The 20,424-nt window shown below is 43.5% G+C and overlaps 1 protein-coding gene across 2 annotated transcripts in view; it reads left to right on the top strand.

Annotated features, from left to right (window-relative positions):
* Positions 1 to 20,424, top strand: part of MOV10 (Mov10 RISC complex RNA helicase) — a 69,725-nt gene that overhangs the window by 44,916 nt on the left and 4,385 nt on the right. For both annotated transcript variants that reach the window (XM_054981068.1, XM_054981069.1), the window contains exons 11-20: positions 1,934 to 2,095; positions 2,281 to 2,384; positions 6,587 to 6,684; positions 7,172 to 7,291; positions 7,835 to 7,937; positions 9,138 to 9,255; positions 9,351 to 9,545; positions 10,908 to 10,976; positions 18,633 to 18,758; positions 19,559 to 19,647. In XM_054981068.1, coding sequence (XP_054837043.1) covers positions 1,934 to 2,095; positions 2,281 to 2,384; positions 6,587 to 6,684; positions 7,172 to 7,291; positions 7,835 to 7,937; positions 9,138 to 9,255; positions 9,351 to 9,545; positions 10,908 to 10,976; positions 18,633 to 18,758; positions 19,559 to 19,647 — 1,184 coding nt within the window. The remainder of the gene's footprint in view (positions 1 to 1,933; positions 2,096 to 2,280; positions 2,385 to 6,586; positions 6,685 to 7,171; positions 7,292 to 7,834; positions 7,938 to 9,137; positions 9,256 to 9,350; positions 9,546 to 10,907; positions 10,977 to 18,632; positions 18,759 to 19,558; positions 19,648 to 20,424) is intronic.

Genomic DNA, 20,424 nt, shown 5'->3' on the forward strand with positions numbered 1-20,424 from the left:
TGCCTCTCCCCACCCCATTTCTTCCTATTGTGAGGAAGAATCTGACAGGAGTATTGTCGAAGGCTTTCACGGCCGGAGAACGATGGTTGTTGTGGGTTTTCTGGGCTGTATTGCCGTGGTCTTGGCATTGTAGTTCCTGACGTTTCGCCAGCAGCTGTGGCTGGCATCTTCAGAGGTGTAGCACCAAAAGACAGAGATCTCTCACTGAGATCTCTCACTGAGAGATCTCTGTCTTTTGGTGCTACACCTCTGAAGATGCCAGCCACAGCTGCTGGCGAAACATCAGGAACTACAATGCCAAGACCACGGCAATACAGCCCGGAAAACCCACAACAACAATCTGACAGGAACTGGATAAACACGTAGATCCTGCCTTTCCCAGGGTCAAATATCCTTGAATCTTGGAGGGTCATTAGGGGACAGTTAGGAGTAGCTCCCCTTCAAATTTGGTCAATATTGGATTTTGGGGAGGGCGTTTTAGAGCACCTCAAAGAAGGTGCCCCCTTCCACCCTATTTGTTCCTGTTGTGAGGAAGAATCTGACAGCAAATGGAAGTTTCCTGGGAGCGGCCACTTTGAGGGTCTGTAATTTGGACCTGTGAAATGCAATCTTGGCCAAACTAGGAGGGTGGCTGGAGGAGAGCCTGCTGAAGACCTGCTGCTAGTTTGGTATCTCTGAGTGCAAAGGGGGTGGTCCCAGGGCTCCCAGAAGTGACAGACCATGGACCAATGAACCAGTCTGCAAACTGGGGCTGGTCTGTGAAAAGTTCGTGGTCAGTGGCCCGTGAAATGCAATGGACCATGGGCCGATGGTCTGTGTTTTTTTCCCCGGTCTGTGCCCACCTCTAATGCATACATTTCAGGTAGAAAAGTATTGGTAGGTGTGAGATTTATGAGAAATGCTTGTGGAATAAAAATACCTTTTTCTTTCTTTGATAAAGTACTGTAATACTTCTCTTTGGGGAGTTTACTATACTTGGTGGTTCTCAGAAAGCTAATCCTGCAATACCACAGGATGGTTGAGAAACAGTTCTTTGACCATTGAAACTGGGTTATATCTTGTGGGACTTAAATTAGAAATACTGGAATGATAGGCTACATTCAGCTGTTCATATATATATATATATATATATGTGTGTGTGTGCATGTGCATGTAATATATTTGTCGTTTTTATAGTCTTTTAATTAAAAGAAGTAGAAATCTAGTTTAATAAGCTGGTGAAATTCCTGTGTGTTCTTTGAGTAAGGGGAACTTTTGAAATGTTGGTTTTTACATCTGAATACTGTGTTGAGGGAAATAATAATAATAATAACAACAACAACAACAACTGTGTGTGTATATTGCTCTTCTAGACAGATTAGTGCCCCACTCAGAGCAGTGAGCAAAGTCAGTGTTGTTATTGTCCCCACAATACAGTTGGGGAGCTGGGAGTTGGACTGAGAGGAGTGGCTTACCCAAGGCCACCTGCTGAGCTCATGGTGGTAGTAGGATTTGAACCAGCAGAGTATTGATTTGCACCCTAACCACTTAACCACTATGCTACAGCAGCTCTCCACAACAGGAGAAGGTAATAAAACTCAGCCCTGTAACCAAAATGCTAATTGCTCTATTGAGTCAAGGGGGCTTTTAAGTTTTCATATGATTTATAACAGAGTAATTTTCAATGCTGGAGTGCAGCCATTTTGCCATGACAATTTGATTAGCTACAAAGGTATCATAGTTTGGGGGAGGGAAGTGATCTTTCTTGGTGTCTGAATGTTTTCCTAATACAGGAGTCTTGCTGAGACGCTAAGTCTGGCTTTGCATCATCTCTGGCTTCATTCCGGTCTCAGGATGCCCTTAAAACAATATCATGCCTGCATCCCTATAAACCTGGCAGCGTGACCTTTTCTGGTGGATCAAGAACTTCCAATTTATGCTCCTATGTTGGCAGGTACTGCACTGCATTGAAGGCTCCCATGTACTTGCCTGTGCCCCTTCCAACAGTGCCTCTGACCTGCTGTGCCAACATCTCATGAAACATGTGGAGAAAAGGAACATCTACAGGCTAAATGCCTACTCCAGGGATTACCGCCTGATACCTGAAGATATCAAGGTGTGTAGCAGCTTCATCTCCCCAATCATGTATTTCAGTCCAGACTAGTATTCTCTACTATGAATTGTTAGAGTGATAGCGGCCCTTCTCCCCTACTACCTGTCATAAGATAGGACATTGAAGAAACAGTCAAGTAATGGAGAGCCTCAGTCCCAATGACACCTAATGTATGTTCCTGTTTCTAGCCTTACTGTAACTGGGACAATGAGAAGATGTGCCCTGTCTTTCCCAGCAAGGAGATGCTGAAAAGCTACCGGGTCATTGTCACAACCCTGGTGACGGCAGGAAGGTAAAAAAGATTGGGTGCCATGAAAAAACAAGTAACTAGGATGTGTGGGAACTGAATAGAGAGATGCATTTATCTATGTATGTTTTGCAGAGGGGGGAAACTTCTTTCAGAAGAATTTGCTTTACGTTATTCAAATGGAAAATGTTTTACTCTATTTTTAAATAAGATTTTTTTAAAATGTCCATATTGATATCCCAGTACTCAGTACTGCAAGGGAAAAACTTCTTTATTAACTATGTATGTATGGAGACAATATTTTTTTTGACCAGGAGATTCAACTCATTTTTCCGCCTTTCCCCTGCTGCCTTTGTTTTCATAAGAGAGTGCACTCACAGGAGCATACAAGTTATAAATTTATAAGTCAATTAATCAAGTGCTTATGCTACATGTTACTCATAAAGAGTGACCTCATTCATTTTAGTCCATTAGAATCAAGATGAAAAAGTTCAAAAAGTTCATTAAGTGTTGTTCCCTTGTAGTTTCTTCTGTATCAGGTTAAAGCAACAGTGTCCCAAACGAAATTCTTCCCCTTCCTCTTCTCCGGAAAGGTTCCCAGTATATTACGCCGCGGTAGTGTTCCAAATGATGGTTAATGCCCAATCTGACTGCCGGCTGTATAAGCTCAGATTTCGTTCATTTGCTTCCTCAGGGGCATTATATACCGCTGTAATACATACATATATTCATACATAACCTTTGTATTATCAATACAGCAAATAATAAATACTCCTCATCATTTTACCCATACAGACCTGTTGCTTTCTTGTGTTTTCTGAATTCCCTTGGAAAGGGAGGACACCGGTGGCTGCATGTGGATTCGCGCAGCCTCCCTATTGTCCGTCGGTGTCCCTTATGCAAATTCTTTAGAATCAAGCATTTCATTTAAAGGGACCGTTTCTAATTCTCAAGTAAAACCCTTGTTACCACAATTGTGGATTCATTTATCAGAAAACCATTTACAAAAAACAATTCAAAGAAAGTTCGTTATTCAAGCCTGAAGGTTTAACTGTTTGTAATTCATGAATCCAAAAAGCCTCCCTCCGTAAAAGAACAGTTTGATCTGTTACCTCAAGGACCGCAACTTTAAAACATCTCTCATTGTGAGTTCTTTCCACAAAATGCTGAACTAGAGGCGCTTCCAATGTTCTGTTCCGGATTCGAGACATATGTTCCAGTATACGTACTTTAAGGGGTCTAGTAGTACATCCAACATAAAATAATTTACTTGGGCATCCAATTATATAAACCGTATTGTAAGTTTGACAGGTAGCAAATTGTTTCAGTATCAGTTTCCTGTCTCCAATCTGTATCTCCTGCCCCTCCCAAATAAGTCTGCACACACTACAGTGACCACATTTAAAGGTACCTGACGGGAGTTTAGAATCAACTCGCGGTTTTCCCAGCTTAGCATGGACAAGCCTATCCCTTAGGCTACCTGTTCTGCGTAATCCACAGTCAGGGCGCTGTTCACATCCTTCAATACCCTCAATAATATGCCAATGCTTATTTACAATCTTGATAATCTGATTTGTCAAAGGGGTAAAGTCAAGAGCCCATTTAATTCTCTGTGTTGGTTGCTGGAGCTGTGTCTCAAACAGGCGTGATCTATCAGTGGCCTTAGCACGATTTAGGGCCACCCGAACAACTCTCCAGGGATAATTTCTATTAAGGAAATCCCTGCACATATTTTCACTGTCCCTTTCAAAATCTCACATTGTCGATGAATTACGTTTGATACGCAATAATTGCCCATAGGGAATATTCCTTTTCAAATGCTGTGGGTGAAACGACCCATATTCTAAGTATGAGTTCCGGTCCGTACTCTTTATATATGTCCTAATCTTAACCTTATTAGTTTGGTCCCTATAGGTAATCACATCCAAAAAGTTAATTTCCTGTCCATCATAAGTCCAAGTGTACTGAACATTATTATCTCTGGTATTCAACCAATTGCAAAAGGGTTCCACTTCCTCCTTTCCCTTGAATATGAAAAATAAATCATCCAAAAATCTAGCGAAAAAATATATGCACGTTCTATATGGATTAGATAAATTCATAATATGTTGTTTTTCCCAGCGTGACATAAATAAATTGGCGATGCTCGGCGCTGCCGAGCACCCCATCGCTACACCCTTAATCTGAAAATAAAATTTATCCTCAAAACAAAAATAATTTTTCTCTAGAAATAAATCCACCAACTGCATAATAAATGTCGAAGGGTAAGAGGCTACTTGTTGATCATAAATAATTTCTTCCACTATGTATGTATGGAGACAATATTTTTTTTGACCAGGAGATTCAACTCATTTTTCCGCCTTTCCCCTGCTGCCTTTGTTTTCATAGCATGAACCATTTCCAGACTTACGTAAAATTTATTTGATATTTAGAAAATGTCTGTGCTGCCTCTCCAGGGCACCTAGTTTATGTAACACAAAACAAATAAAAAACATAAAACCACCAACCACCATAAAAGTTACTAACAACTAAACCCAGCCAGAGCATAAAAACAGCATAAAGCATTGAGCAGCTTAAAATGAGTCTTATCAAACAGTTCTCAGGACTTAAATACACATTACTTGGTGATATGGTTATTGCCCAAGCCCCTGCTTAGCATGGTCAGGACTTCATATTGCAGCTGTAATATATGCAAGTGGCAGCCTCAGAGGATCCCCAGTCATGGTTGGTATTTGACCATATGTGATGTGGACCTCCAGCCAGATAGGAAGAGGGGCTTATTGGCAGCCATCATGAATTGGGCTTATTGATGTATTATGATGCTATGCTGCCTTTCCATTAGAATGGTCAAGGTTGCAAAGTACATTAAATTAACACCAAAGAAGACTAAGATCTCTGTCTTCTCTCTACTGATGGAAATGAATTATGCCTCCATTTGCTCTTCCAATGAATCACTCCTTCGTTCCTTCAAATCTGGTCTGGAAGTGGAAGTTATCAGTACCAGCAGCAGGGGATATAGTACATGGATGTGGTCTATGGTGTCTCCCTTGGCTACTGGGAGTTGGTCATCTTAAGCCAGCAGTAGCAATATAACTAGAAAGCAGCCCAGGAAAATTGAGTCCAGTAGCACCTTTAAGACTAACCAATTTTATTGTAGCATAAGCTTTCGAGAATCAAGTTCTCTTTGTCAGATGCATGGTACAGAAACTGGTCAAATATAGAAGAGGAGGGGGGAGGAGGGGAGGAGAGAGAAGATGCAATTAGGGGGGGAGAGGGAGGATGCAACCAAAACATTCCTTTGCTAGTAAATGTAAACATCCCCTTTTGGTGTGGAGATTAATTGGCTTGTGTGAGGCTTCAAAGGAGTTTGCCGTGTTGGTTTGTAGCAGCAAAACAACCAGACCATCCAATTCCAATGTAGTATAAGCCTTCGATAACCACAGCTCTCCCCGTCAGATGCATCTGACAAAGAGAACTATGGTCCCCGGAAGCCCACGCCAGGTGCCACTGGGCTCCCCCAGACCCCGCCTCTGTAAAGGAAATCTGCTGAATTGGAATTCATATGCAAATTTGACTCTGTCAAGCTGGGACTGAATAGGGACTATGAATGGTTATCACATTATCACAGGTAACAGATTTCCTTTACAGAGGCGTGGTCTGGGGGAGGAACTGAAGGAACAGAAGTAGAATTGGTCTCCCAGGGCAGGGAATGTGTTTCTTCTGCTATGAACTCTAGCACAGTGTTGGCATTCTCTAAACTATAGTAAGGGTGGTAGAAAAAGAACACACTTAGTTCATCTGAGTGCCATAACTGCAGATGTCTCTTCACTTTCATACGTATTTAGAGATCTTCGTGTCCAGAAACAATCTCGTAACAAAGATCATAATGGAGGGCAAATGCACGGGTGGAGGAGTAAAACTCGATACCCAGGAAACTTGGTTTCAAATCCCTGTTTAGCAATGTAGCTTACTGCACCAGTCCCTCTGCCAACCTGCCTCACCTCACTTTGTTGTTCTGAAACTAAAAGATGGGGCAGGATTGGGGAGAAATACATGCTGCTCCTTGGTGCCTGAAATAAAATATCTGTGGAGGAAGGTCCTGGGTGGGAACTGGGGAGCTAGAGAAGGTGACAAGTTTGGCTTTGCTGCAGACTGCACAGACAGTACAGGAAAAAGAGGTTCCTTTGCTCAGCCCTTGACTTCGCTCCAGCTGAGAAGCTGCATGTTTGTCTCTTTCTCCTGGCTAGATTAGTCTCTGCTGATTTCCCTCGGGGGTATTTCTCTCATGTCTTCATTGATGAAAGCGGCCACGCTGTGGAGCCAGAGAGCCTGGTTGCCATTGCAGGTAAATTAGGGCCTTCCTGCATTCATCTGCACTCCTTTTCTATCTTGAAAATGACCCACGTTTCTATGCGAGACATTTTAAAAGTTGTTAGAAATTGAACAAAATGCAAATTGGTGAAGGGGGTAAGGATTCCCTTGTTGGTCGGCAATCAGGTTACTCAGTTCTTCTGCATTCTTGCTCTTCCAACACACTGCAGTGTTTCCAGTTGTCTTTATACTTTGGTCTGCCGGGCCCAGAGGACCTGTACTGATTTTCATGGGTTCACCTATTACAGCATTGCATGTGGGTTAGTCCTCCCCTGCTCTGCAGGCAGGACCGTGCTAAAGTTCTTGCACAGTCCTTCCATTACTAGGAGGAGAAGGATCCCAGTGCATGCTCTTGAGTGCTCTGCAGATGCAGAGTTTTTTTTAGAGCTCTTATCTCGGTCTATTGTTTTTTCTGGAAACCGTGGCCATGCAACTTGAGCACCTTTTCTTCCCCCCACTAGGCCTCCTGGCCATGATGGACCCAAAGACAAATGCCAAAGGAGGACAGCTGGTTTTGGCAGGGGATCCTCAGCAACTGGGGCCTATCCTGAGGTCTCCTCTAGCTATTGAACATGGCTTAGGTGAGTGCAAAACAAGGAACAATGCTTTTCAGACCTTCCTTCTTCTGTACCAGTGTTTGTGCAGTGGCAGGTCATCTGCCTCCAATGGGATCGCAAAGTAAACAGACTCTGGGCCCATTCAGTTGTGCTTAATTGAATGAGGAAGCCCTTGTGTGGGAACTGCAGTAATCTTCATTGGACTTTTTTCCATCCACTAGCCATTAGAAGGGAAGCCTATTTCAATCTGCCCTTTATAATGCGTCACATGCACAGTTCTGTGTGGTAAGCTGGTTCTGTGAGCCTGTGACGATATGGTTTGGGATGATGTTACCCATGGCAAAAAGACACGCACAACCAGCTGTTGGTGGGGTTAAAATCAGCTCAGATTAAATTAGTATGCTTACGCAATGCTTTAGTGTGGCTACTACAGTATTTATGTCTTTGGCAGCCATCATACTACACTATGCTCATGTATTGGGCCTTCTTGCTGCTCTGGGAGAGACTGGGGGGGGGGGACCAAGTTCAGAGGGGAACGCAGCTCTCAATGTATTTATGCTGTTACAGAGCTTTCCCTGCTGGAACGACTGATGCATCACAACTCCTTGTACAAAAAGAAGGATGGGAGTTACAACCCATGTTTTGTCACTAAGCTGCTGCGAAACTACAGGTAGAATTCTCGCTCTGCCTCCAGCAGATGGAGCTTAAGCATTCTTGTCTTGTATGTGTCTGGCTGTCTGTCTGATAGAATGCAACTTTCAACCTGCCGGTAACCCATAAAATAAGCTGATAGTGCTATGGGTGTAATGAGAGTGGCTCCTGGGGTCTACTAGTGAAGATGTTACCAATAGTCCCTAAATCAGGCCAGTTTCCTAAGGGTTGCAAATGAACCCATGTTTGTGGGCCCCCAGACATCTGGATTATGCTGGAGATTGTTATTTGCTATTTACAATTAAACATTATATTCTCCCTTTGCTTACCTGGCCACATTTCATTGCTTTCATGTTGAAAGTAGCAGAGGACCGTGAGCAGAGTTTGGTCCCTCTGACCACAAACTCCATTTTTGTTTTTTATTTTTTTTTAACTTGTGTATGTATACGCACCCTTCCTGTAAGGGGTGGGATTGTTTAGTGGATCACATCTAGTTTAGCATGAACACCAAGGCAAAATGTACCTCTGTCTTCAGGAAGTAAGAGATACCAAATGAGTGAACTGGCCCAGAACTAGGGATTAGATTCAAGGGAAGAAACTTGGCTGTGTAAGTAGTATACGCATCATGGAAGGGACTCTTGTTGTTATTGTTGTCAAAACAATTGCAACAGTGTACGTATTTACAAACAGGTGCCTGCAGATGTTTCCAGCTTTCATTTATGATTATTAAGACTTAGTAAAAGCTGTAGCTTTGAAGTTCCTAGTTACATTATCATGCTGCGTGTCTTCCAACCTTCATATCTTATTTATTGCCAAATGCAGCCTTATGACATGTGGACCTCCAAAGTTTGAACATCGCTCTGAATGCATGCAATGACTAGTAAGTAAGGGGAGAGTTATTTTCATAGGGATTGCCATGCTGTTTTTCAAACATGCGGAATTATTAATGTGCAATGTTCTGTACAGTATTTGTCTTAATCTTCCTCACAGTAGCCTTGTGAAGCAGGTCGCTATTTTTATGATTTTTCAGAAGGAGAGTTGAGGCTGAGAGTGCTTTGACCTCCTAGTAAGTTTATTGTGGAGTTAAGACCTTGAATGCCAGCCTGCGCAGTCCCCCTCTGTGGCAGAAAGGGAAAGAGGCTCTGTGTTCTCCTTAGTGCCAGGCAGCTTCCACAGACAGTGCTGGTTTGTGTGCTGAGGCCCACTCTCCCACCCCCAGGTCTCATGCTGCTATCCTGAAGTTTCCCAATGAGAAGTTCTACGAGGGGGAGCTGCAGGTCCATGCTGACCCTGTCATCACAGATTCCTACTGCTCCTGGAGCGGACTAGTGAAGCAGGTGAGAGGCCAGCAAGCAGGCGTTGAGCCACTTTGTCACCCCCATGGGTCTACTTCCCGACCACTGAAGTGGTACCTATTTCTCTCCTCTTGCAGGGATTTCCCATCATCTTTCATGGAGTCTGTGGAGAAGACCAGCGGGAAGAAAAGAGCCCTTCATTTTTCAACATAGCTGAGATAGACGTGCTGATTAACTACCTCAGTAAACTGCTTCTGGAACCGCAGGGCAAAAAAGGCTTGTCCCGCATTTCTCCCAAAGAGATTGGCATTATCTCTCCTTACAGGAAGCAGGTGATGCTTTCGACTGATCCCTACTTATTAAATAAGGCATGCTGCTGCGAGCTGGGGAGATTTAGGGCAGCCCTTGTGGTCAGGTGTCCTTGATGCAACCTGAGCTGTTCTTGGCTGCACAGAGAGGCCTATGATCATGTCAGAGGTACAAGTGTAACCTGTGACATGGGCCATTCACAGATTTGTCTCAGTATCCCAGTAGCTGTTTCTGAGACTGCAGCACCACAATTTTCAAGTAATACAATTATAGGTGTCACTTTGGGCTAGCTGCAGATCACGGCTCACACTAAAGCGCTGGGCTACTTTCCTCACATTATCATATAGATATAATAGTAATAGAGAGAGGAAGGACCTATAGTGGCAAGACCCCATAGGACAGATCTGGAATACAGTGAATTTCTCTTCAGTAAGCATTTAGCTTACTGAAATGCCTGGAGATTTTAAAGCTACACATTATCTACCTAGCTAAGCTACAGTTTTTATTTTATTTACTTCATTTATATCCAACTTTTCTCTCTAATAGAGCCCCATGGCGCAGAGTGGTAAGCTGCACTACTGCAGCCCAAGCTCTGCTCATGACCTGAGTTCGATCCTGATGGAAGCCGGGCTCAGGTATCTGGCTCAAGGTTGACTCAGCCTTCCATCCTTCTGAGGTCGGTAAAATGAGTACCCAGTTTCCTGGGGGTAAAGTGTAGATGACTGGGGAAGGCAATGGCAAATCACCCGGCAACAAAAAGTCTGCCAAGAAAACGTTGTGATGCGGCGTCCCGCATGGGTCAGTAATGACTCGGTGCTTGCACAGGGGACAACCTTTACTTTTCTCTCTAATGGGGATCAAAAGTGGTTTACAACACTCTCCTCTTCTTCACAACAACCTGTGAGGTAGGCTAGGCTGAGAGTGTGTGATTGGCTCAAGGATGCCCAGTGAGCTTCCAGCACCTGGATCTCCCGGATCCTAGTCCAGCTCACTACACTAACCATGTGGCCAAAAATTAAAGAGCTTACTCACTCAGGCTAATTACTGAGTAAATGGCAATTGCACATGTGCTGTAAGCTCTGTCAGTGATGTCTTGCCTGTGAGGCCTGCCCATCATTAAGGTTTCTAAGCCCTTTTCCAGTCCTTCCTGTACCCTTCCGGTTCTCCCTGTCAGGATCAACAGGGCTTGTATTCTTGTTATGGATAAAAAACATAGGCTCGCAGGTCATTTGCACTCAAGAAGGGTTCTGAAGCCAGTATCCACATTTAGTGGGCCAAAAAAATTCACCCACCACTAAGGAGATGAGTCCAGAGAGGGAGTTGTGCTAGCCAGAGAGTATGAGGAAATTTGGAGATGCATAAATTGTTTTTGCTTTTTACTCCAGGTGGAAAAGATAAGACGTGCCATTCAATTATCAAAGCTAAAGGATCTGTCACATATCAAGGATCTAAAGGTAAGATCTGGCTGTCCTATCAGCTGTGGCATGCTGTAATGGGACAACAAACATTAGAATTACTCTGCTAAGCTAGACAGTGTAGTCCAAAGCAGAAAGACTCCCTTATGAGCCCTTTGAAGTCAGTGGGTTTAGAAGAGTATAGCTCTATTCAGACTTGCACTACAAAAGTCCATCTAACTTAGCACTCTTGTGAACAGCCAAATGCTCAAGATTTGGCTGGAAAAGACTTTGTGCATTGAAATGCTGTAATAAAAGAGGAAGCTGCACCTGGGAAGGTTCAAATTTCTGTACCAGCTCTTTAGGTTTGGGTAAAGCATAGATGATGGAGATCACATATATCTTTTTTCCTTTAAAACTGGTAACTAATACAGGGATAGGACATTTTGGAGGTCTTTCATTCATAGGGTCAGAGACGACTTGACAGCACATAACACACACACAATACAGGGAGTCCTGTTTCAATGAATGAAACCAAGATCATTGATCTCCACTGGCTTGTGAAAGGTAAATTGTGCATGCATAACTACAGTTTGGATTGGGGCCATGCAGGAAAGGAAGAAGGGATTTAATCCTTCATCCTCTGCTCAGTTTTGCTACTTGAAGCCAGGCCTTTCATGCCACTGTCAGCAGCTTAACAGGAAGAAAAGATGCACCTTTTTGTTCTTCTAAACTTCTGCTATTGACAGTGCAGTGAACATGTTTCAGTGAGCAAAACCAAGCAGCGTGTTCTGGATGACTGTGGTCAGGCCTCATTCGGATATAGGTGTGCACTTAAGAAGCCCTAAGTTTTTAGTTAGCTTTCCTATATCAAATCATTTAACTCCTGACAAGAGGTACGCCAGAAATAGTTTTAAGTTTGTTACTGGGTATAGTACACAACTAATACAATTATGGGATCTCTGTTTCCATTCTAAGCTTCTTTTATTACAACATAATTATTCAGCTTTCTTAAAATTGGCTCAGTCAACAGAAAATCATGCCATCCACAATAGCTACTACATCGATTCTGAAAGGAGAGCAATTGCATGAGTCCAAAAAAGCACCTTACCCCAAATCAAGCAGGTCACAGGTAAGGAACCTCTTCTAGGAGGAAGCTCCCGATCGGTTCAGCTAGCCATCTCCTAACAATAGCTGTCTGTCACACTTCAAAGGGGTGCACATTCTTGGCTAATATAACTTTGGACACCAGTCAAAGTTATCCATATTTGAAACATCTTAAAAATATAAAAATAGTTATTTCATTCTTGCTACTTTTATCTTAACAAAGTTATAGATCCAGTGGAGTTAGCCGTGTTAGTCTGTAGTAGCAAAATCAAAAAGTCCAGTAGCACCTTTAAGACTAACCAACTTTATTGTAGCATAAGCTTTCGAGAATCACAGTTCTCTTCGTCATGGAGGGCAAGAAGAAACTGGTCAGATATAGAGGAGGAGAGGGGAGGGCGGAGTAGATGCAAACAGCTCCTTCTGATACGGAGATCAGTTTGCTTCTGTAAATGGAAATCAGTTACTTTTGATAATGAGATAAGCATTCATAGGCCCTATTCAGTCCCAGCTTGACAGAGTCAAATTTACATATGAATTCCAATTCAGCAGCTTCCCGTTGGATTTTGTTTTTGAAAGGTTTCTGTTGAACTACAGCGACCTTTAAGACTTTGATGGAATGTCCTGGTAGATTGAAGTGTTCTCCCACTGGTTTCTGGATGTTGCCATTTCTAATGTCAGATTTGTGTCCATTTATTCTTTTGCGTAGAGGTTGGCTGGTTTGTCCAATGTACAGAGCAGATGGACATTGTTGGCACATGAGGGCATATATCACATTGGAGGATGAGCATGTTATGGCCCCCCTATCCACCACCAGTCTCCTTTATTCCCTATCCGGAAAATTGGGGGGAGTTCCTAGGTGGCTAGGGGTGGCATTTTGCAAGCAAAGTACCTCAAATTTGCAGGGGATACACCTACCTGTCCTCTCACAACTACCAATCATGGAGATTGGACTTCAGTGGGGGGCATATTATAGCCCCCTGAAGAAGGTGCCCCTATCCTCCAATTTAAATCCTTGCAGCATTTTTAAAAAGGCACTCTACTTCCAATGAATCTTAATTGGCTGGAAGGAGAGCTGCTGCAGGACTGGCCGCTCTCAGATTCACCCCTCCCTTCCCAGATCTTCCGCCCTCTTCTGACTCACTTTACTCCAACCCCCTCCATCTCCCATCGACCATAGGAAATAATGGAGATCAGCGGCAGATAGGGGCACCTTCTTTGGGGGACCATAACATTGCCCCCCAAAGTCCAGTCTCCCTGAAACTTGGGTCATCAGTTAAGTGTATGTCCCCTGCAAATTTGCTTGCAAAATGCCACCCCCAGCCACCTAGGAATCCCTCCCCCCTTTTCTCCATAGAGAATAACGGAGATCGGCAATTCATAAGGGCACCTTTGGGGGGCTATAACAGGGCCTCCTGAAGTCCAATCTCCCTGAAACTTGGGTGGTCGTGAGAGTAGGATTAGCAGAGGGTCCCCTAGAGGCTTGGTGCATTTTGCTTGCAAAATGCCATCCCCAGCCACCTTAGGACACCCCCATTTTCCGCATAGAGAATAATGGAGATCGGCAGTAGATGGGGCACCTTTGGGGGGGCCATAACATGTGGGTGGTCATGAGAGGAGGGTTAGGAGAGGGTCCTTTGCAAATTTGGTGCATTTTGCTTGCAAAATGCCACCCCCAGCCACCTAGAAAGCCCTACTAGCCGCGGAAGCAGATCAGATTATTTATTTACAGTTAATAACCAGTACAGACTTATAAAAACATAAGTGAGTATCATACACAAAATACACCACTTTGTAAAAATAATTATATAAAAACTTGGCAATATAAATACAAAAGTGTGGGCTTTCAGGATTAAAAATAAAAGCAGATATTACTCCTTTGCACATTCCTTGCGGATTCTACAAGCCACGGCTAAAAATGTGGCACTAGCCAAAGTGATCTGGGGATCGGCACCTAACAGGAGCTTACTAGTTAGCTCTGTGTTAGGGAGGCTTGAAAGCTTCTTCAATACAGGTTGGATATGCTTTATACGTATTTCGTGGTAGGACGTACAGGCAAGCATAATATGCTCAAGTGTTTCTACTTTCCCTGCCTTGCATGGACAAACTCGCTCAGCCATTGGGACCTTCTTATAATGGCCTTCAAGTACTGCAGATGGAAATATATTACATCGGGCTATTGAGAAAGCCTTACGATGGGATGGGATCTCCAGACTTGATAGATAGGAGGCTGAAGAAACCACATATCTTGTTTGCAGGGGGGCTAGGAAATTGGAGACCCTAGCAAGATCCCTCTGTCTTTCGACATCCAATATACGCTGTTTGACCACGGCCCTTGTCTGGTCCGGGGCCATCATCTGTAGGGATTCAGCATTGTTAATTTCTGATAGGTGGTCCCGAGCCAGGCAGAACAGTACCTATCTTTAAGAATTAGGTAAGTAATATCCGATGGACAATGGCTGAGCTTAAGCCAAATATTCACTGAAGCCAGAGTTACCCTGGCCTCTAGTCTCAGCAGTCCGGTTTCCAAACGTAAAGTTGCATTTGAGATGCTACATGGAAATCCAAATATACCTCTTAAGAACTTAGATTGAGTTTTCTCCAAAAGAGCTAGACTTGAGTATACCAGGCCTAGTAATGTCCCATATATAAGTTGTGGCACTGTCTTCAAGAGAGATAATTTGAGAGCCACTGGAATGTACTGCCCTGCTTTGGTATGTAAGAACCTAATGATTCCTTGAGCAGACTTGCGACCAGAATTTGCAGCATATTCACAATGGGCCTTTTTTGCTCCAGTAGATTGAATCATAACCCCTAAATAGTTGTAAGTTGACACTTGTAACTTATAGCCTTTTATGCTCCCTTGGTTTGGGGCCAAAAGCCGTTGTTTTTGTTTTTTGGTAGTTGATCTCTAGATGGTTTAGATCACAATAAATACCAAACTGCTTTAGTGCCCTTCTCAAACCTACTGGTGTCCTAGAAAGCAGAACCGTGTCATCTGAAAAAAGTAAAGCCACTATGTGGCGATCCGCCAAGGAAGGAGGATGTGTGTCAACTAAGCAAAGGTTGTTAACCAAATCATTGATATAAATATCAAAAAGGGTAGGAGCCAGGACACAACCTTGCTTTACTCCTTTTGTTGTTGGAATAGAGTTAGTCAGGAGTCCTTGTTTGTTACATCTTACCTTGGCAACAGTGTTGGTATATAAAGCCTGTATAAGGAGTAGGAGTCTTCTGTCAATTGTAGTGGCACTTAGCTTCTTCCAGAGAATATCTCTGGAAATGGAGTCAAAGGCAGATTTTAAATCTATAAAGGCTGCATATAACGATACTGTATTATTGGTCGCATATTTGTCCACTAAGTGGGACAATATCAAATTGTGTCCAATGGTAGATCGCCCCTCCCTAAAACCAGCCTGCTCGTCAGTTAATAGATTTTCCTGCACAAGCCAACTTTGTAATTTCTCCAAGAGATGGCTTGCATATAATTTACCCAAGATACTCAGGAGGCTTATTGGTCTGTAGTTGGCTGGATCATCTCTTTGGCCTGCTTTAAATATAGGTATAATAATGGCCACTGAACAGTTCTAACCAAACATTTCTTATGTTCTTATGTTCTTAATGGCTTCTCCCCAGATCTCTGGGATAGCCCCAGTTGAATCGATGTAAGTGAATAGTGAGGCCAGAAGGGGAGCCCACCAATCTACATTGTCCCGTAATAGCTCCGGAGGTATCATATCGGGACCTGGGGATTTGCCTTTCTTGAGCTTGTTAATCAAGGTCTCAACCTCCTTGGCCATCACTGGAGGCCAAGGGGATAAACCCGTTGTGCCCCCTTGGATCGGGGAAAATGATGAAGAGTTGGTATCAGTATACAGTTTTTGAAAGAATACCTCCCAGGTCTCATGAGAAATGAAAGAACCAATAGGAGAAAAATCCTTGTACGAGTGGTTTCTAACCAGATTCCAAAACTGGTTTGAGATCTTTTCATTCATTGACTGTATTATCCTAATCCGTAGCGCTTTCATTTCTTCACTTTTTTTCGTTGCCACAGGTTTCTTACATACCTTCTTTAGATGCAAAAGGCACTATTGTGCAGACAGAGTGTCGGAACTCGAAGAGTTCTTGTAGACTTGATAGGCAGTATTAAGGTCACTTTTTGCTTTCCGACAATCTTTATAGAACCAGCGCTTGGAGAAATTCTTATGCATCTTTCTTTGGGCAGAAGCATCCGTTATCAATAGTGGCTTGAAAAGCTGAAGAAGATGGTCAAAGGGAGTCAGGAGATCCCAATCATGAGAACTATTCATAATTTCAACTCTCCGCTCCGTCCCCCTTGCCTCCCTGTCCCCAAGAAGCCCTTTTACTTCTTGTGCTAGGTGGTTAGACCACCTAACACAGCAGCCCATCTGAGATGTTACCATCTGAGATGTTACTAATTTGGGCCAAATTTAGGGGTAGGGTGGGATTGAGGAGCCAAGGGGGCCAAGTCTAATAAGAGTGGAAGATGGTCACTTGCTAATTCTGGCACAACCTGTAGACTTACAGCCTTGGAAAGTAGTCCAGGGCTAACTAGAAAATAATCAATGGTGCTACATCTAGAACCTGCCATAAAGGTGATCTCCCCAGGATAATCACCTGCTGTAGAGCCATTTAAAATGGAGAGATCAAACTTCCTTGCTGTTCTTACTAGGCAAGCACCTGCGAAGTTTGCCCTAGGATCCTTTGAGAGACGTTGGCAATGTTTTTGTTTGTGATTCAACTCGTTAGTACACAAGAAGAATCCAAACTTTTCAATAAGGTTACCATCATTTGGGCCCAACCTGGCGTTGAAATCTCCACCCACTAGAATCATGTCCGCTGGAGTGGTGTTTAAAAGGTCTTCGATATATGATTCAAATTCATTCCCAAGTTTCTAATATATCTGAGAGCCAAGCTACAAGTGACACCTTACACAGGTTGGACACTTGTCAGCTTCCCTCAAGTTTTGATGGGAAATGTAGGCGTCCTGGTTTTACAGCTTGGCTCTCCATTACAGCTGCAAGACCAGGATGCCTACATTTCCCATCAAAACTTGAGGGAAGCTGACAAGTGTCCAACCTGTGTCAGGCGTCACTTGTAGCTTGGCTCTCACTGTCTCTGTTGAGGTAGAAGGTATACATTTATAACTAAAAGAATTACTTTGTCAAAATATAAGAGAACTGCCATTGCTCGTGAGCTTAGACTGTCTAAATGTATACACTTAGCTTCTAGTGCTGTGGAGATCAAAATTCCCAGACCTCCTTTTAGCCTTCCAGAGCCTACACCAGGGATGGCCCTATTACTAAAAGCAAAGTATCGATCCATAAGAAGCTCATCTGTTGTCTAAGTCACTTGGAAAAGTAGAATATCATAGTTCTTATGAAGAAAAGGTGGGTCCAAAGTTCTCAAATGCTCCCAGCCGGCTATATTCCAGGTAATATCTGTTAAGTGGCTGGCCGCGGAAGCACTTTCCTCTTACCGTTGTTTAGGAACGGAAAGAGAAAAACTGCTTCCATGCTACCCGAAGCTTAACAAAGCATTCCAAAATGCTTCAGTAAGCTTTGCTTCGGCATTCCTGAATCACTTCAACAATGCTGAGGCTGATTTGGGAATGCCAAAACATCCCGAATCGGTGCACATCCCTAGTTCTAGCTTTATCCATGGCAAGAGCTTGCAGGATTAAGACTCCTCTTCCTACATGGTCCTATTCTACATTGTGACGGTGTATTGCTACAATTTTTAACAGACTTTGCATGTGTAGCAGCACAGTTTAAGCATAATTTTGTGCTAGTGCAAAGTCCCATGAGTGGATTGTTTTTTGCTCCAGTCGTTGTCATGTTTAAATTAAGCCTTACGTTCTGGTCCTGGCAACCCTGCCCGGGAGCTGCCTTTGTTGCCCTGTTTGTCTCTGGGATCACCTGGTAAGTTACTTTTTAAAGAAGTCTCTTTCTGGTGTTCAGTTCCAGAGAAGTAGCTGTGCTAGTACAGCAAAAACTAAAAGGAGTTTGGTGGCACCTTGAAGACTGCCACTTTTTATTGTGGCTTAAGCTTTTGTGGGATAGAGTTCAAAATCTGTTCATCCATAAGGTACTCTCTCTTTGTGTGTGTGTGTGTTGTGTTTTGTTTTACCCAAGACTATGTCAGTCTTGGGTAAAACAAACTTCTGTCAGACTATGTCATTCCAGAAAGGATAGTTTGCTCCACTCCCTTTCTGCAAGAAGACAAGGTCTTTTGATTTCAAAAAGGTCTATTGTGAAGAACAGCATTCATCTCTAGACGTACATATTCCAGGATAGAGATCCTGGCCAACCAAAGTATTGTCAGGAATGACTCATGAAAAGAAAGTGGTTACATTTCACACTCCCAAGCCCAGCCTCCCCCCTTGAGTTCGCATAGCAAAGCTTCTCAGAGGAACGTAGAGCTGGCCAAGGTCGAACAGACAGATAAGAGGATTTCCTTTCCCATGGACTCGGCTCCTTGCAGGTGTTGGGGCCTAGAGGGAAAGAAGACTAAGTGCTACAGAGTTAAACATGGCGTTACTCAGGTTAAGAGGCTCTGACAATTTCCTGCTCTCCTTTCCTCTCCCTCTAGGTGGGTTCTGTGGAAGAGTTCCAAGGCCAGGAGCGGCGTGTGTTGCTTATTTCCACGGTGCGCAGCAACAGTGAATATTTTTATATAGATGAAGAGTTCAGTCTTGGATTCCTGAAGAATCCCAAGGTACAACTCCACTCACTTCTCCCTGCAACCTTTTCCCTTTGCTTCAGACTGCCTCATTGCCTTGTGGGACGCAGGGCATGTCTGGAGCATCAACAGCATCCAGTTCTTCTCTGGTAATCAGGCCCATGCTCTGTTACCTGTCTTGGGCATAAGAGTATGTCTGCAGAGCCACTTTCCTATAATTCCCAGAGCAGAGCTAAATTGGAATTGTGGTGTGGATCTCAGAGAAAAGCACACCAGGCTCTTGGCTCACCCCCTGCTCTGGCTTCACAGGCCTGATGGCAGAAACCCACAGGAAAGATCCCATGTGCCTTGGTTGAGGCAGCATAGATTATAATGGAGGAGCCTATCCTGAAAAGGTACTTGTCCCTTCCCACCTCCTGGCTTAAAGGACACAACCAACAGTGCCAGACAGGAATTGTTGCAGCTGAATGAGCATATAAGCCTTCTGAATTGCTCCCTTCAGCGCTTCAGAGTGCAAGACAGAGCTCTCCCCCCCCCCCCAAGTTATTTTCTGTTGTAATGTCACCATGGACTGACAGATAACCAGTGTGGATTAAAGTCTCCATGCCCTGAAGTGCCAGGGTCTTCAATATGCAAAGCAGATTATCCTGACTCTCCTCCATCAGGCACCTCAGTTCTGTTTTCGGGGCTTTGACTTCTCTGCTTGTCAGCCTTCCAATCTGTGGTGGTTTTGTGCTAGAGAACAGCTGCTTTCAAACCACCAACTCCCCCCCCCCCACCAGTGGACCAGGCTGTTAATGTTCTCTCATTCTCTTTTCAATGCTTTTTCTGCTCAGCGTTTCAATGTGGCTGTTACAAGATCCAAAGCACTCTTGATTGTCATAGGCAATCCCATTATTCTCAAGCAGGATCCCATCTGGGGCGAGTAAGTATTTCCTTGCAGTGTATTTACTTCTGTATTTTAAAAATAATGGACTGTGCTCTCAAGGCAATTTTCAATATAAAATAAACAATAAGACCAGCCCCCCTTCAATTAAAATGCACCATCCTTATTTAAGAATTTTAAATTTCTTCACTCTTTTGCCCATTTTCATTACCCCCCACCACCACCAAAAAAACCCCAATTTCAGTCTCTGCTCTGCATAAGCTGGGCTAGAGATTCCCTGTTCTATTTAACATCTACATGGAACTCAATTTAGAGAAGCCTCCTCAGTATGCACATGACACTCAGCTCTGCTTCTTTTCTACTGAGGCAGGTGAGACAGTGGAGGTTCTTACTCATTTCCTGGAGGCAGTAATGGACTATATGAAGAATGGGTACTAAGGCAGCTACATGTATGTTTTCCCACTGAAGCAAATAGCCATTGCTATTTCTGATTGGGAAGATGACACGGATAGTGAAGGCCCGAGACATCTGTCAGCACACAGGGTAGTCTTTAGAATTCTCAACAACACGTGCATTTCAGCCCTGCATGTATGTATGGTTAGAGGGTAGCAAGGCCAGTCAGCGTTTACGGAGTCAGCCTGTTATAGATGGGGTTGCCTTCCCTTTTAATGTTAGTATAATTGATTGTACTAATCTCATACTATGTAATCCGCCTTGAGTCTCAGTGAGAAAGGTGGACCATAAATGACATAAGTAAAATAAAATAAATAAATAATAAAGCAGCAGGTTTGCAGCTTGCAGGTGCTTGTAGATCTT

This window comes from Eublepharis macularius, chromosome 5, assembly GCF_028583425.1.
Source record: "Eublepharis macularius isolate TG4126 chromosome 5, MPM_Emac_v1.0, whole genome shotgun sequence".
NCBI classification, from domain to species: domain Eukaryota; kingdom Metazoa; phylum Chordata; class Lepidosauria; order Squamata; family Eublepharidae; genus Eublepharis; species Eublepharis macularius.